The following is a 17648-nucleotide window of genomic DNA, read 5'->3' as shown; positions in this document are numbered from 1 at the left end:
TTTCACTCTTTAATAAGAGTCTTCCATCTCACTTTCTCTTTGTGTTCCGCTCGCTCATTTACAAATAAAACAAACTAACCCTTTCCCTGCTGGGGATCTTTCTGAAGATGTGAGGAGAAAGAACTGATCGTTGTCCTATTGTGACTACTTCCGGTATCCCCAACACCAAGCATATGAACACCTGAAGACGCTCAGATAACTTAGATAAAACGGAGGCAGTATTTGTATATAACTGACCCGTGTCCCTTACACATACAATACTTTAAATCATTGCTGGGTTACATGTAACGCCCAGTACACTGTAAAGGTTATACTGTCTTGTTTAGGGGATGACAACATGAAAAAGAAATGTGTCCATATTCAACCCAAGTGAAGATTTTGTGAATATATCAGTTCAACCACAGGGAAGGAGGGACGCCTGTAGTGCATTCATGTCACATGTTTCCAATAAAAGAAAGGTTCCCACAGTCTCTCTTGTCTTGAATTCTTTTCGCACTGTGCTTCAACCTCCTCCACTGATACATGTGGTTCATACAACAAGAGGCTGTACATGTTCAGTATTACCCTTAACAGACAGAACTAGAGATCTGATTATAAAGCAGACAGAGTCTCAGTTCTGGCAACGCAGAGGCAACCCTAAAGAGCTTCAAGTTGGACTATGCTCATTTCCAGACAAGAGAAAGCAAACGCAGAAAGCAGCAAGACCCCACCCACTGCGGGTAATTTGTTAGCACCACTGGCTTTTTAAACAGAGTCCACTTTTATTAAATTGTTCTTGGCTATTAGGGGAGCAGGCTTACATTTAATCTTATCTGCTGCATCGTTTGAGCTGTCCACAAAGAACATCTTGCCTGTGCACAAGGAGACAATAATTCTTTTGTATTCCTTTCTGAAATTCTGGTTCAGTAGTCCGTATATAATCGCATTGAGGCAGCTGTTGAAATATGCCATGTAGTAACTAGCCACAAACAGCCACTCTGGGATTCTGGGGACCATGGTGGCAGGGTCTGAGGCCACAATGAGCCCTATGAAGTTGAGTGGGGCCCAGCAAATGGCAAAAAGTACGAAAACTACGAACATGGTGACAAAGTTCCTGAAGTCCTGTGGCTTCAGTTTGGGCTTGTTGTCAGGTTTCACCCTCCTTCTGACCTGAAGAACCAGGATCCAGATCCGTAAGTAGCAGAAGATAACAATAATCATAGGCACGATGAAATGGAAAACTACCACCGCTATCGTGTACACCGAGCTGACAGACTGGGTGAAGGTACAGGAGTAGATCCGGGGATCATACTGGAGAGTTCCGGTTTGCAGGTTGGGCATGATGGCTACAAGTGTCAGCACCCATATCAGGAACACGTAGCAGAGGGAGTTCTTGTTACTGTAGAGTTTGTCGTACTTGAGACTGTGGCAAATGTAACAGTAGCGGTTAATGGCGATCCCGGTGATGTTGAATATCGAGCCGATGACACTCAAACCCATCAGAAATGCACTGATTTGACAGTGCAGATACCCCAGATTCCAGCCATTGTTAAATATGGATGTCAGCACCAAGGGATATGGGTAAATAGCCACCACGAGGTCCGCAACAGCTAAGCTCACCACAAACATATTTCCTAAGAGGGAAAGAGGTGTAAAACACAGGTTAACACCAGTATTACATGCACTGCATCTTTAAACATACATTAAAGGAGGGGGATGGAAAGATAGCCAGTATAACTTGCTGTGCAAGCTTGAGGACTGGATTTTGGATTCTCAGTACTTCTAAAAGCCCTGTGGGTTAGGCTACCTCCCATGCAAAGGGAGCAGGGGACATGGGATCACCAGAGCAAGCTGACCAGCCAGATTAGTAACAGTGGCAAGTTCTGGGTTTGATTGAGAGAGCCTGCCTCAAAAAAAAAAGAAAGAAAGAAAGAAAGAAAAGAAAAGAAAAAAAAAGAAGAAGTTGTAGAAGAACTGAAGAAGACATCAGTTTCAACCACCAGCCTCACACCCATGAACTTCCACATGCATACATGCATAGAGACATGCAAATATATATGCTCCCACAGTACATATACTTCCATATTGCTAAAGAAAGGAAGGAAGAAGGGAGGAAGGAGGAAGAGACAGATAGACAGGGGCCAGGGAGGGGTGGGGGAGATGGGACAAGCTCTTTCCGAAACTTGGATGACCTGAAACCATGTGGCATGACCGCTACGTGATAAATGAAATAAATGCCACCAGTAAGCTTCAACGTGGCCCTTGTTGAGTCATGTCCACTTTCTGAATGTCTGTATATCCAGAACATTCCATTTCCCAAAGTATGGAATTTCAGACTGTATTCTCTTCTTGTGACCAGTCTCAAGATATAACACGTTCATGCCATCTTCTGTTGGGGGTTCTCACCTGCGAAGTCTGACATCACCTTACTTCTCAAGTAAGCCATGGATTCCTTGAATTCCAGATCTCTGATCTCTCTGGTTCTTCCAAAGCTTTAAAAGGGTCTCTAGCTTCTGGTGTTGGGGGCTATATATCTTTGTCCTGAGAGAAAAGGGCTCCACCATCAGTGTCTGGATTTGAAGATGGTGGCATCTCTGACTAGCTGTGGAACTGAACTATGTGACTTCACTTTGTCAACATTCCATTCCTTCTCTTATGATATTTGAAAGTGTCTCCTTCCTAATGTCAATGAGCCTCAGATGAGGCAATTTATGCCAAGCACCATGCACTGTCTCCAACTCATATGAAAATTGGTAATGTTCTGCAACTCCCTTCCTCAAACCAAAAGGAAAGGAAGGCATTCTCTTGTATTTATGAATAAGCAGATTAGAACATTAAACCCCACATATTCTAAATCAGTGGCAATCTACTAATTTGATAACTGAACACATTTTCAGTGTATAGAAAAAGGACTTATCTAGCTAAATTTTATGAGATGTTTAACCAATATAATCTTTTATTTTTTGTGGCTTTAAAAAAAAAAAAAGCTTGATTTCTTAACATCCCTTCTCTTTTGAATTGCTCCTCAATCCAGTTTTGAAAATTTTGTTATTTTTTTAAGCCCATCCTAAATGGCTATACCCACATCCTTTTCTTATTTGCCCAACCAGAGATAAGCAGTTTCCCCTTTGAAGATGCCAAAAATATTTTATTTATATCGCATTTAATTTGGAATAGGTTCTAATACATTGCATTCAATAAGAACTTAGCAAATGCATATAAAGGGTTCTGGGGGACTGAGTAAGAACAGACAGGAAGACAAAACTAACAGAATCAAGAGCAAGTTTGCTATCTATCTATAGAAAGGGATGGAATGGTAACATATGTGGAATGACACAGAGTTGAGAATGGGGTACATGACCTCAGGGGCTAGGGAAATGTCCCAGTGGGTAAAAATGTTTGACACACAAGCATAAGGACCAAACTTTGGATCCCCGGCACCCATGTAAAAAGCAAGGCATGGTAGCACACACACAACTGTAATCACAGTGATGAGAAGACAGAGGTAGTTGGGTCCCAGAGCTCACTGACCACTCACTTTAGACAATAGATGAGTGCCAGGACCAGAAGAAACCTTGTTACAAAAACTAAGGAGGAAAACATTGGAAGAAGATGCTCAACATCAACCTTTTACCTCCACAAGCATACACACACATGCACTCCCTCAGTACATGCACATATCAACACACATACCTACCTCCAACTCCCCAGAAGAATACATGGCCTTAAAATGTCAATAATTATGACCAAATGATGTAGTACTATTACCTAGTTGTGTTCTTAAGTGAAAGGAAGGAAGGAAGGAAGGAAAGAGGGAGGGAGGAAGGAAAGGAGGGAAAGAGAGAGAGAGAGAGAGAGAGAGAGAGAGAACCCTCCCTCCCCAAATCCCCTAAATATAACACATGCAAACATTACAGCAGAAGAGAACAAAGCCACCTTATAAACACATCTATATAGACTCTCTGGCTTAATTTTTCCCCAAACATTTATAAAATGAGATTAATCCAAAGAAAATTAAACTAATGAATTAATTAATGTAGTTAATTGAATACTAATAAAGCATAATTGCTGTAAAAGACATGAAGGATCAAAGCCACATATACCACACACATAAGAACACACACACACACACACACACACACACACACACACACACACACACACTCAACTATGATGTCTGTGGTTTGAATTTTAAGCTCTTTAAAACTAAGTCTACACTAAGCCGTTTTACCATGTGCCATTCTGGGTTTAAACGTACTGTTTTGATGTTAGGTCAGTGTGTAGCTGGGTTTCGTACATTAAACATCATTTTAAACTACTAAATGTTTCAAGCTAAAATGGGCTGACTCAAGAATTTAACTATTTTACTTGTCATTAAAATTATCTGTGGGGAAAAATAATTTACCATTGAACTTTTAGTTTGGACTCATCACCAGTTTTTTCAAGAACTGACTTTTAAAGAATCTGGGGGGATGGGGCAGGGGCACTTGAAGACTTGAGTTAATACCTCTTCACCCCTGTAAAATGTCAGGCATGGCTATATACACCCACAGTCCTGATGCTGGAGAGGTGGAGATACAGAGTCCCAGAATTATTAGCGAACCATTCTAGGCAAGTTGGTGAGCTCTGGGTTCACTGGGAGATTGTGACCCAAAAACAAAGATGGAGAGTAACTGATACAGATATCCAATGTCTAATTGTGGCCTATACACACATGCACAGGCATGTACTGTACATTTATACATACATGTACACACATGCATGCTTATGCATATACAATTGTAACACACACAAACACATATATACATGCACCACAAACAGGCACACAAAGAATTTGCTTTTCTAACAATTCTTTTTTTCTGAAAACTTTCAGCACATTTCTTACGTCATAACTGCTTTTATCTTCTTTCCTTAATTGCAGTTAAAGAAACATTCATTTTTTTTTTTTTTTTTACTTCGTGTCAAATGTCTGGAGGTAACCATGTAATTTACATGATGAAACCCAGGAAAAGTCCCTGTGGTGCTGTTTGAGATACAAACATGAGGAAACCACACACTCTGGGAGCGGAGTCTAGAAACCAAGGAAAACCAGGTTTACAAAGAAGCACGCAAATATCTGCCTTTGGAGAGGGCAAAATCTGTCTAGCCGAACCCAATATCCCTCATTCCCCCACCTTGGTGAGCTCTGTCTCTGGTCTTCTTCCTGAGAGTACAGACATATGGGAAACTTTGTTGCTGAGGGATGTTCAAGTATGTCAAATGTGTTGCTCTGATTGGTTAAAATAAAACACTGATTGGCCAGTAGCCAAGCAGGAAGTATAGGTGGGACAAACAGAGAAGAGAATTCAGGGAAGTGGAAGGCAGAGGGGAGACACTGCCAGCCTCTGCCATGACAAGCGAGATGTAAGGTGCTGATAAGCCACAAGCCACATGGTAACTTATAGATTAATAGAAATGGGTTAATTTAAGATAGAAGAAATAGATAACAAGAAGCCTGCCACGGCCATACAGTTTGTAAACAATATAAGTCTCTGTGTGCTTACTTGGTTGGGTCTGAGCGACTGTGGGACTGGTGGGTAAGAGAGATTTGTCCTGACTGTGGGCCAGGCAGGAAAACTCTAACTACACTTTGTTCTGACTTGAATAAAAGTGAATTCTAGACACTGGCATTCTCTTACAGGATGCTGTGTCCACCATGATGGAATTTCTAAAAGCATGCTTCTAACTAAGGAATTCATTGTACAGTAATGGGGGCATGCTGTTGGAATTCACTGGGTTTGTTATATGTCCTACTTTAGAATATTGGTTTTGAAGGTTCATTTAAAAAGCTAACTGGGTCACCTGTGGATGGGATACCCCAGGGTGGGATATTAGTCAAATCTATGATTAGTCTATAGTATTATTAAGCTCATACCAAAGATTCACTGGTCACAGAATCAACGGCGGATGTTTTAGCTTTTCCTCTGACAATCACACTAGTGACTCCTTACCAAACCATTTGCTTCCTGGCCTCTGCCCTTACAACTTTAGGTTCCTTTGATCTTGCAGGCATGTCCATCCTGCCAACCTGCAGCCCATGGGCCACATGTGTCCTAAGATATCAGTCTGGCCCAACACCTATATAGACCAGAATATCACACCTCAATATTGAAGGCCTGGGCAGCCTTGAGAGCCTAAAAGCTTAGTTCCAAAGAAGAAAAATCTCTTTCACCAGCTCGGGAGCCCATGGTTTCATTAAAGTGAAAGTTGAGGCTGACATTTATATACTTTGAGCTCCTTATTTCAGTGAATCAATGGGAGGGGCCTATCCCTGTAATCTGTCTTGATTATCAAGGAGGAAGACAGATTATCATTACACACAAGACCCAGAAAATATGTGTCTTAAAGGCAAGAAATGGTAGGAAGTTTCAGTACTCCCGTATCCTGTGAATAAAGCCAATGGGGAAATAAAATAACCCGAATCAGGCAGGCATGTCAATGTCCTAGAGATTTAGAAATGAATGTATGAGCCACCTGAGCAGGCAAGGAACCGTGATGTGTGGAGGGAAAAGAAAGTGGAGAAAGGAAAGTATTTAAAATATTCATAAAGATCATGTGACCAACTGCAGAGATGAACACTGAAGTAATTATGAATATTTCTTGTTCACCATGGTTCGGTTGTGACCCTATTAACTATTGGTTTCTCTTTCCTTTTGCTTTTGGCCTGCCATCCAATTTGTGGTAGCAGTGAAGCCTGTATTCCAGTAACTAAACTATAGAGTATAAATGGGGACTGTGATTCAATTAGAAAAATAATAAAAGTCATGTAAAGATGGATAAAGATTTGGCTGTCTTAGGGAAAGAGGGTCGGTATGTTCCAATTTTCTGAAGAGTGGTCCGTCCCGTTTTGTCCGACAGAGGCATCCTTTTGGTGACTCCTTTATTAGGAAGTTATCCTTTGACTAAAATAAATGCCTACTTGTCAAGGTGCCATGGCGGGGGACTACTATTTTAGTGCTATGCTGAGCCACATGTTCCCAGAATTCCCTTCCCCATACAGCTATGGGTTAGCATCACTCACAAAAGAATTTTTTACATGACACAAAAGATGAAAATGAGGTCTGCACTGTACTTTTCACGCTCGGGAGTTTGAAGTGGTTTATTAGACAGTGAAGTAGTTCGTCCATGAAGTCAGCTCCATGGGACCTCAAGAGTCCTGTTGTAGACCAGATTCTTATGGCTCATTCGTCTCTGTTGCTTCAAAGAAATCTGTCATGTGCAAGCCTGAGTCTGGCGTGCCTTTGGATATGTCCTTCTGCATCACTTTGAGAAGTCATTACTCTGATACTGCAGAGTCAGGCCCCTTGACTTTAGGCTTTGGTCCATAAACTTGCTACATTAACCCTTTCCCACTGACTATCTGGCCATTGTTATAATTTGAAGAGAACAGATTTCTGCCTGAGTGCTCTCTTCAGAAAGTCGGTAGCAGAAACCCCAGCCCTCCATCCTGGTCTTCACATCTGCTCACTCTCCTTTCTTTATCGGCCTTACCCGGGTTGTTGTGAATGCCGGTCTCAGATCCCCTTTGCCCAGAAGCCCTGTTTCTCTCTGAAATGTCTGAGGACCACACACTCCCTGTAGGCTCACAGCGGTTTGGTTCTCCGATGACTGCCCTCAGCGACCAGTGGCTGATACAGGGAGACAGAAAGCCTGGTCTGCAGCAATGGCAATGCTGTGGATGGATTTATGCCCAGAGGTTCCTAGTTGTAGACTAAGCTAAGCCCAGCTCTACCCGAATTCCCATCCTTGCTCACTCTCCTTTGCCTAATTCTGATCTCCTTGCTGGCTTAGAGTTCCTCCTGTCAAGCCCCAGCTTGACCATGAGAGCCAATTCTGACTTGAATTTCCTTCCTAGGAAATAATGACCTGGAGTGGTTTTCTAAGGAGGCCACCGGCTTCTTGGTAGAAAAATGAGAAACTACTGACTTTAGTCTCGCCCATAAACTAATCAAGCTTAGTAGGGAGAAAGATTAATTCTAAATGTTCTTGATATTGCTCTTTAATCCTTTTATCCTCATTTGGAGTGGCCAGGTACGCTCCCTGCAACAAAGCAATATATAACCACACACATTCACACAGAAGCTATGACCCTCCAAAACAGTGAGATCCAGGGCCCTGCCTGAGGTTCCTATGAGCACAGAACTTAGTACACAGAGGTTGCTCAAGAATGGTTTTCTGGATAGAGTACTGTACTCTGAGTCTCTAAGTGACACCCACGCAGTAGAAATCAGTGGCTCTCCTGTGTTTATCTACCAAGGTACTGTTCTTTTGTTTTTTATCAGTGGGCCAATTCCTATTTACTTCCTCTTTCAGCCTGGATCTGAACTGTGAAGAAAGCAAGACCACAGACACACTGATGACTGCTCACACAGATTTTCTTTTGATGAACATCTGAACTTCGGCAAATTCATAGATTCAGATTCAAGAGGCCAGGTTTACCGAAAGATCTGTTTGAAAGCTAGTGTGTCTAGTAGCTGATTCCATGTGGATGAATGTCAGTGGTGTGACAAGAGAAAGCAGAGATGCGGAGGGGGATTAAGGGATATTCTTTGAACTGTGCAAGGGAACATAAAAGCCAACTTACTTTTTTCTTTTGTGTGTACATCAAATCCCAGGGGCAGTATCTGACATTCCTGGACTGAAAAAGTCTGATTACTTTAGAATAGTATCTTCTCAGAGACTAGCGGCAGTGTGCATCCCAAGTTTAAAGAAGGGTTTCCCCTAGATTCAGATCCTGGTGTTGTCAGTTGCTGGGGATTTGAGCTCATGTCCTCATGAGTGCACAGTAAATGCCCTTACCCACTGAGCTATCTCTTCATCCTCTAGATGCCATGCTTTACAGAGACTTTCACTCTGACACATCATCAAAAATTTAAGGGTCAATCATATTCTACCTTACACTGTAGGAATACAATGAGTATTTCTCCAAATGAATATTCAATTCAGTCAACACACAGGCAGCTCAATCTCAAGGCAGGTAAGTATCCTTTCCAGTTGTATGCATTGACAACTCAAATTAGTTGCAATAATCTGGATAATAGTCAGTACTCTCTCCTGTCCCATCTCCAAGACTAAACTCTCAATGTGCTTGTCATAAATGTGAAGCTCTCTGGAAAAATAAGTGTTTGAGTATCTCAACGGGGCGGGGGGGGGGGGGGATCAACAAAACCCTAAAAGCTTCTCTTGTCTGCAATGCTATTAAATTTCACTGAAAGTTTCTAAGATACCATACCTCCACTGTAGTCAACTTGTTTGGCCAACCTAACTGGGAGGTGAGAAAAATACAGGTACCAATCAAGAACTGACTTTCCAGAGCAAAGTAAGTGAACTGAACAGTCCACGCCAGCGTATCTTTGAGAACTACCGGTTGATTGACTCTTCAATGGCCTAGAGCATGTGTGTTTCTGTTGAAGAAGGCAAGGTCTCCTCTGCCAGCCTGAACACAGTTAGAAAAGGGGGAATAGTCAGTACAGCTTGTCTTCAGTCAGGGTTTACCTCTATATCCTTTTGACTCGTGTCTCATTTGCATAAACAAATACTAAGAAATGCATACATTTCCCCACTCAACAAGCAAGTTAGGAGGTGGCACAGTGATCTGTAAATCCACAATTTAAAAAATGAATTGTACTGAATCTGATCAGATTTTATTTTCTTCCATTCTTTCTCTCTGTATGTGTGTGTGTGTGTGTGTGTGTGTGTGTGTGTGTGTGTGTGTGTGTGTCTGTGGAGGTTTGGGCACTTGAGTACAGGTGCCTGTGTAGTCCAGACAAAGGATTCAACTCTCCTGGAACTGGGGTTACAGGTGGTTGTGAACCATCTAACATGGGTACTTGGCATTGAATTTGAATCTTCTGCAAGAGCAGTACATGCTCATAACTGCTGAGCTATCTGTCCAGCCTCTCACATTCTGGGATATTTGGTTACACAGACACACACAGACACAGACACACACAGAGACATACATACACACACACACACACACACACACACACACACACACATTTAGTTTGAAGTGATTATAATACACATACAATAAGTTATAATACCAAAGAATTTGCATGTGAAACATCTCTGCCTTATTATCTTCTTTATCCGTACTCTTAATCCTGTAGACCCTCCATTATTATCTAGCATTACCATTCCCTTCATGCCCATCCAGGAGTTCCCAGTGTTAAGGGAAGGGCAAAAAACACATACAGGTGACTACAGCATCAACCACTGATTAAATAAAAACCTGCGACAGGGGAGTTACTATCATGGCAGAGTCTGTGGGAGCACTGGGGCAGGCAGGGCCTGTTCCATGTTGAAGGATGATGGATGTCCCTCTGGAAAGGGCTTTAAGAATGGAAAGACACCCAACAAACAACAAATAGGGAACACGGGCTTCATATGAGCCAGAGTTTGGATAAGAGGAGTCCCCACAGGCTCATGTGGTATAAACATTTGTCTCCAGGTAGTATTTGGGGAGGCTGTGGAAACATTAGGAGTTGAAGCTTGGCTAGACAATGCAAGTCACTGGGTTACAGGACCCTAAGGATATATTATCTATGGCCCTTTTCTGACATACAATCACCTTTGTTCCTGTTTGCCAGGAAGTGAGAAAGATACTGCTGCGCTGATGAGCTGCCTAAAACATGGGACAAAGTAACCAAGGACTGGATGAGACGGGGGAACTGTGGTTGGTACACAAAGTGAATAAAAATTTCTTAATAAAGAAAAAAATCAAAACAATATAAAAGCAGACTAAATAGAACTAATCATTGAGTGCATTATAGAAATACAATAACACCATTATTTGTATATAAGTTCAAAACAACAGGGAAATAGATGGGTGACTAGGTAGACAGACAGGCTTGTGGGCAAGTAGATTGTGAGGCAGACCCCAACTTCATCTTCCTAGGGTATGCCGTGATATGATAGTCTTAATCTCATTGACTAGACAGAGGAATTGAGTACCTCATCTCCCAGACATACTACACACCAAGGAAGTATTGAGACTCAACTTGGATCCTCTGACTTTAATCCCTGGGTTTCTTGCATTGCCCTATGCTGGGTTGTCTTTGTTCTAGAATAAGAAGAGCTGTTTCCTTGGCTATGAAACTGGGGTTCCAGTTTTCTTATCTACCTGGAGAGACTGTGATGTCGACAGATGAACTGTGGGAGTGTGCTTTGAAAACTGCAGGTTGCACTATGCATTTAGTTATGGAGTGTTAAGTCAGACTTTCTACATAAGAAAATAAGCAGAAACCAAACCATATACGCTATACTGTGAAAAGTGTAACCAAAAACACAGTTTTATCAATTACCTGGTTTAATTTTTCTCAAGCTTGGAAATTTTCCTAACACAAATCCATCTATAAAGTTTTTTAAATTCCTGAACTGTTGGTCTGGGAAACCAATTCATATAATTGTTGGCATTGGTTGGATACAGATACAATAAATTATTTGAGCGTAAGCAGAAATAATCAATCAACAATGACCATCAATTTTTGTTAATTTTAGGTCAAGACAACAAGAGAAAGAAGTTTTACCACAAGTTTAGATTAATGATATATTGAAAACCTGGATCAGCCTGCTGCTTTCAGCTCATCCCAGAAGCTGTATTTTACTAATAATACTGATTCTCTCATAATTGATGTCCATCATAACATTCACAGTGAGAAAATACAAGAAGTAAAACTTATTTTTGTGGAAAATATTCCTGAAAACATAAGATGATGTAAAAATATTGTCCTAGATACCTACTATTTTAAAATAAATTTCTCTTGAGACTTTTTTTTCCCAATTATCTGGTGTACATATTTTTTTCTCTTGTCTAGAGTTCTTTTCAAACTCATCACAGAACATTGGTGTTCAAATTGCTAGTAAACCACGTGACAAGCCACTCTTCAGACCCTAAAATACATGCAACGCCCGGCTCTTTATTTTTCAAATTCTTCCCATAAGTAAAGCTCTAATTTTCACTATCCCTGGGAAACAGCTGAGGGCCATGTGCTCACTACTTGAACTTCAACTCTATTTTCTTCTTGAGCATTGTTATAAACTGAGTGGCCAGGCTGGCTGCTGACTATGGCTGTTCCTCCCCAGTGAACACATCTTGATGGAGTCATGACAATTCTAATTTTTCTCCTTGGTCCACCCAAAACCAGCAAAGCTGGCTAAGTTAGAAGAGTTGGTTCCTCGTACACACCCCTTACTTGGCTCATCACCAGAGCCCTCAACCCATCCTGCCAAACTTTACCCACAGTTTCTCATCTAGACAACATCCCACCGAAGAGAACTTGAATGATTCTCTGTGGTCAGCTACTTCATCCTCTCTCAAGTAGGGAAAACTACATGAGGGGTTTTTAAACTCATAAATGTTCCTTGAAAGGGAGAGCAGATGTCATCAAGGGGCCCCAGAAAAGAGAGGTATATATGAGATGGCAACCTGTTAACTTATGATAAGTTGGCTGTCTTCACCAAAGATATATTTGGGGAAATCAAAGGACTTTAGAACTGGCAAGTGCCTAACTGATCTTCCACACAGAAGAGGTGCTATCTATAAACACAGTGAAAACCTTGGAGTACAGACCCTGGGCCATTCACTCTAGCAACTTCCAGTCTTCGTTATATTACATGACACCACTGTCCCCATACAGGAGCATTTGACTCATGAGTCGCTACACATGGCTATACAGTTATACCTTGATAACCACAGTAGATTGGTTCCAAGGACCCCGTGGTACCCAGCTCCAAAGATGCTCAGGCCCCTCACATCAGATGACATGACATCTGCATAAAGACCGTGCACATTTCCCTGTGCCTTTTAAATCATATTATTTATGGTATCTAGAAGAGAACAGATGCTGATTGAGGGGATACCATGACACATGCCTGTCATCCCAGCTACTCCATGACTATGGGAGGATCGCCGTGGATTCAAGACCCAGCCCAGAAAATTAAAGCAAAGCCAAATTGTAAATTCTATATAACATTTCTTACACTGTGCCATTTGTGGAGAAGTTACAAAAACCACACATGCCCAATGTCTTTGACCCTCAGTTAGTTGAAGCTCTGGACACATGTTACTGAGATATGTCTAGCTAACTGTATGTGTTTTCACCCTATCACTGCCATGAAATTCATTCCCCATTGTCTATCTTGTTCTTGAATCCTTTCTTGCTCCCCCAGTTACCACTCTGTCAGATTCCCATTGAATTCCAAGAGACGTAGACCGGGTAGGTGGCTTCCAAAGACTCACTGGGGCCACAGAACAGTGTCAACTATGTTCCCCTAATTTGTTGCTTGCAATCATTGGCACCCAGGCCCCACCATGACAACTTTGTAGGATTCTGAGTTCTATAGAACCCAAGTATCTATGCATGGAAACCTACCATTTTGTTAATTTTCATCCTTTGTTTATATTCTTTCAGCTTTCCTTGCCAGATAACTGAATTTTGAACAGGTGGGATGCTGTTGTATTGTTTTAGGAAAAGTTTTACTTCAGTATAATGTACATTAAAAAAAAAAAAAAGCACCACGCCAGAGCCTGCAATGCTGCTTTTTAGCAACCCCCCCCCCAAAAAAAAACCCCAAACAATAAAGTCCAAATGTCTACCTGCATTAATTTCTCCATCTTTCTCAAAGTATTTTCCTGGGCATCATTTCACTTGATACTTGTAACAATTACAACAGAGCATATTGTAGGACTAAAGTTTAGGCATTATCTGTATCTAACAAATGTGGAAAGTGAGGTTGGATCACAGATGATTTCTTGGGTTGTAATGTATACAGTGAGAACACAACTTCCAGAATCCTTCTACTGTGTTACACCCACTGAAGATGTATCGTTTCTCATTAGCAAAACTTGGACAGGAAAAGAACAGATAGTCAGTCAAGCTTTAGCATCTGATTGGTTGCTTAAAATGGTACCTGTTGCGATCGCTCAGGCCCCTCAGCTAATTAAGTATTGGTGATTTCTTTCTAGAGATATCAAAGGCCAAGCTAGTCTCTTGAGAAAAGGAAAAGGTTAAAAATAATTCTGCAGTTATAGCAGATTTCCAAAGGAAAGAATTATTGGAAAGTTCACGTGCTTTAGCATTCTTATCTCTTTTTTTCTGTTCTCTATATTTCCCTTTTTAGAAAAGATTTATGTATTTTTATTTTATGTGTATTAGTGTTCGCCTCCATGTGGGTATGTGCACCACATACATGCCTTGTGCCCATGGAGGTGAGGAGAGTGTGTAGGATCCCCTAGAATTAGAGATACAGATGGATATGAGCTTATATGTGAGTGCTGGGAACTGAACCTGGGTCCTCTGCAAGAGCAGCCCACGCTGTTAGCCACTGAGCCATCTCTCCCGCCTATTTATCATCTTCCCACTTTTAAAACCAATGAAAAAATTGAACAAATTCACAAACTGAGCAGTCATTAAAACATTCACTTTGAGACAGGGTCTCATATATAATGCCAGTTTGCCTGGAACTCACTATATAGACTTAGGCTGGCCTGAAACTCATAGAGACCCACTTGGCTCTGCCTTCCACACATTGTTATGTGCCATGACACCTGGCATCAATAAAACTTTTAATAAGCATCTAACAACAGATTTGAATCAGCTATCTCTAGCTCTGATCCAAATCACTATTTTTTTAAGCCTCAAATGGTTTGAACTCAATGGTGGTGTATTCGAGCAAATAGCCCAATCATAAAAACATGATGCTCTAAAGCTTTATGGATTAAAGCTCACCTAAGGTCTTCTGTACAAAGCTAGGAATGTAGCATATAGACTCTCCTCTCAGGAGTTGCTTAGCCAATAAAGTTCAAAGTGGTAGGACAGTTGTAAGTATTGTGCCTAAGCCATGAGGAACGTGAACATTCTTTACAGGAAAGATCTTGTGCGGTTCAGATTTCCTACATGTAAGTTACAGACACCAGTGACACACAGCGGGTGGGCTCCAGGCAAAAGCTCCAAGTATGAGCCCTTTCCATCACTGAGCCTGCAAGTCACTGAGCATCATGCATCACTCTCTGTAAAGTGGGTAAGTCTGACATCCCACCCTTGCACTGACGAAAGAATTCTCTGTGTGGGTGCTTAGAGCCACGTGCAGCCTGCAGAAAGTGGCTCCTAGTTATAGGAGGCAGTGTGCTCTCCCAGCTAGTTATTCATTGGCATGCTGGAGATGAGACTTTACCAATGCTGGGCAAACACTGCCACTAAAGCTATTGAATCCTGAAGACAGAATTCTAGTTTAAACCACTCGCTCGTGAAAGGAAGTCATGCCATTTTTCTAAGCCAAATAGATGTCTTCAAACTAATGCTTACACTTTGCACAGCCTGAAGGGTTGCAGAAGCTAGGGCAGAGGAGGAGAGATGTTCTGTTTGAGTTTGCGTTTTTCACCAGCTACCCGCTTTAGGACAGAAATACCACTTTGGGCAAATATTGAAGTGAATGGCTTCCTCTCTACCAAAAGTTTGCTTCCAAACAAGGGACAGAAAACCAAGCCACCTGACACCGTTTAAAGTGTGAAAAAAAAAAAAAAGCAGTAGCTCATAAAGGACTGACCCAGGGTAACTGGTTCACCTCATTGCTTGAGGGAACCCTAATTTATAACTCAAACACAGAATTAAGTCTAATCCTACACTATATGTAAATGCATCCCTCTCTATAAAACCCATTTTTAAAATGTAGGCTTGTTGGCTTGAAGAGCAAAAGTCATTTTGATCTGTCCCGGCATTCTTAGGACCATCCCCTCCACCCTGTGATTGGATGCTATTAAAGCTGAAAAAGCTACACCCAACGACAAAACAGAAACAGTGGTTGTCATTTTGGCAGCTCATGCATCTTCTGTTTTAGCCAAGTTGGGAAAACTGATTTATATGCAAATCCAAACAATTGATGAGTTCGTTGATGTAATTTGAAAAGGTGTCGTGAGCAATTTACTCAACCGGTACCCTATCTAATGAACCCAGAGAATCAGAAAGCTAGAGTAAAGAGAGCTGCTCCTGAAGGGAACAGACATCATTTAAGAGTTTTCCATCTCTAGGGACTGAAGCCTCGTGCATGAGCTCTGTCTGACAAGGCATCTTAGAGGGACGGGGTGAAGAGAAGGGAACACATATTCTCTAGGAAGAAAAATGATTCCAAGTCCCCTTTCCCAGAAGCAGACTTTCTGAAGTTTTCTTAGTGTCCCACCAGGGGGTTACTGGGGCTGGGAGAGGTGCCCGGAGTCCCTACCTGCATTCCTGAGCTTCTTGTTGCGATACACAGACAGGATGACCAGCAGGTTGCCCAGGATGTCCACCACGATGGTGAAGATGAGGATGAAGGCCAGTGTGGAGGCCAGCCACGACGGCCGTGGCTGCTCACTCTCCCCGCCGCCTGGTGCCTGCAGCGAGGCGTTGAGCAGAGCGCTGCCATTGGCCTTCATGGTCCCCTGGGTGCCTCTCACCGCAGCACAGCCACGGCCATCGTCCTGTCGCCCCGCGCCCTCGAGTGAGTGCCCAGCTCTGCTCCCGCCCTCCCCGCCACTTTTTATGGCTTGGCACAGCCCTCCCGCGCCTACTTTGCATCCTTAAGGCTGCTTTGCGGGCGATGCAGCCCGCTCCAGCCCCTCCCCGTGGACGGTCACCCTCCCTGCACTTGGCCGCTGTCGCCTGCTGACACCTGCTGTCCACTGCCGGGCAACCTGGACTCCAAGGTCCCGCAGCGCGTGCACACTGCGCCCCCGTGCGGCGAGACTCGGCGAGACAGGTGGAGCCAACCAGGAAGGTTTTACAAGAAGAGCCTCAGTTCCCTCCTTGGATCTGGACCTTGGATGCGGGACTGCCACAACGCACGCACTTGAACCCTAACCAGGACTGAAGTAGATAACTTAGCCACTAGATGCCCTAGATTCCCTATCGGCATAGTGGGAATGAAATAGACTCTAACTCGTCAACTTTAGAGTTACTGATGTGCAAAACGAAAATAATAACGAAATTAAAAGGACACCTTTTCGCTCTGACAAAGCACCCTTGTAATGTCTGTGCTGGAGGTTTTGGGTAATTAAATGAAAAAAAAATGTAAATATTTGCAGATGACTGGTGTGAACATTCTTTGGAAAATTATCAGTGAGAACAGGAACATGAGATGAGAAAAGCTGATGGAGTTCCACAGTGTATGATTGCTGGGGAATGGATTAGCCAGCTCCGTACAGAAAGAAACAAAACTCCAAAACCATCTGAGACACAGGAAGGGAGGTTTACACAAGCTAGGAGACATATGATGTTCTCATATTGAACACTTAAAATTTCCGTGTTCTCACTATATTTTGTACCAGCCCAATTCCCAAACATCTCCAGAGTTCCTTTGAAGAATCAAAAGAAAACAGAGGAAAGGAAATTTTAATGAGACGAACACCAGAAAAATGTGATCTTGCAATATTAAAATCTACATTACACATTAACCAATGAGGCATAGGGGCTTGTGTCACAGCACTGGAGGCTGAGACAGGAGGATGGATGCCACTTTGAGGACACAACCAACCAGTGTCGTAGAGTCAGTCCTGTCTCAACACAGGATATTAAGGAAAATGGTTGCATTCATCAACAATTTTAAGAAGAAATGAAATGCAGGAGAGAGGGACCTGAACACGTAGCTCGGTT

At 42.3% G+C, this 17648-nt stretch overlaps 1 protein-coding gene across 1 annotated transcript; it reads right to left on the bottom strand.

The window, feature by feature from the left end:
* Positions 1 to 505: 505 nt before the first annotated feature.
* Mtnr1a (melatonin receptor 1A) lies at positions 506 to 16534 on the bottom strand. The gene is made up of 2 exons (XM_036209285.1): positions 16240 to 16534; positions 506 to 1613 (listed from the first exon to the last, which is right to left on the bottom strand). Exons 1-2 carry the CDS (start codon positions 16430 to 16432, stop codon positions 745 to 747), a joined length of 1062 nt encoding a protein of 353 aa, XP_036065178.1. The 5' UTR covers positions 16433 to 16534; the 3' UTR covers positions 506 to 744.
* Between the last annotated feature and the right edge of the window lie 1114 nt (positions 16535 to 17648).

The sequence above is a fragment of the Onychomys torridus genome, chromosome 17 (genome assembly GCF_903995425.1).
Source record: "Onychomys torridus chromosome 17, mOncTor1.1, whole genome shotgun sequence".
In the NCBI taxonomy this organism is placed as follows: Eukaryota; Metazoa; Chordata; class Mammalia; order Rodentia; family Cricetidae; genus Onychomys; species Onychomys torridus.
This window is presented reverse-complemented; position numbering and strand designations above follow the sequence as displayed.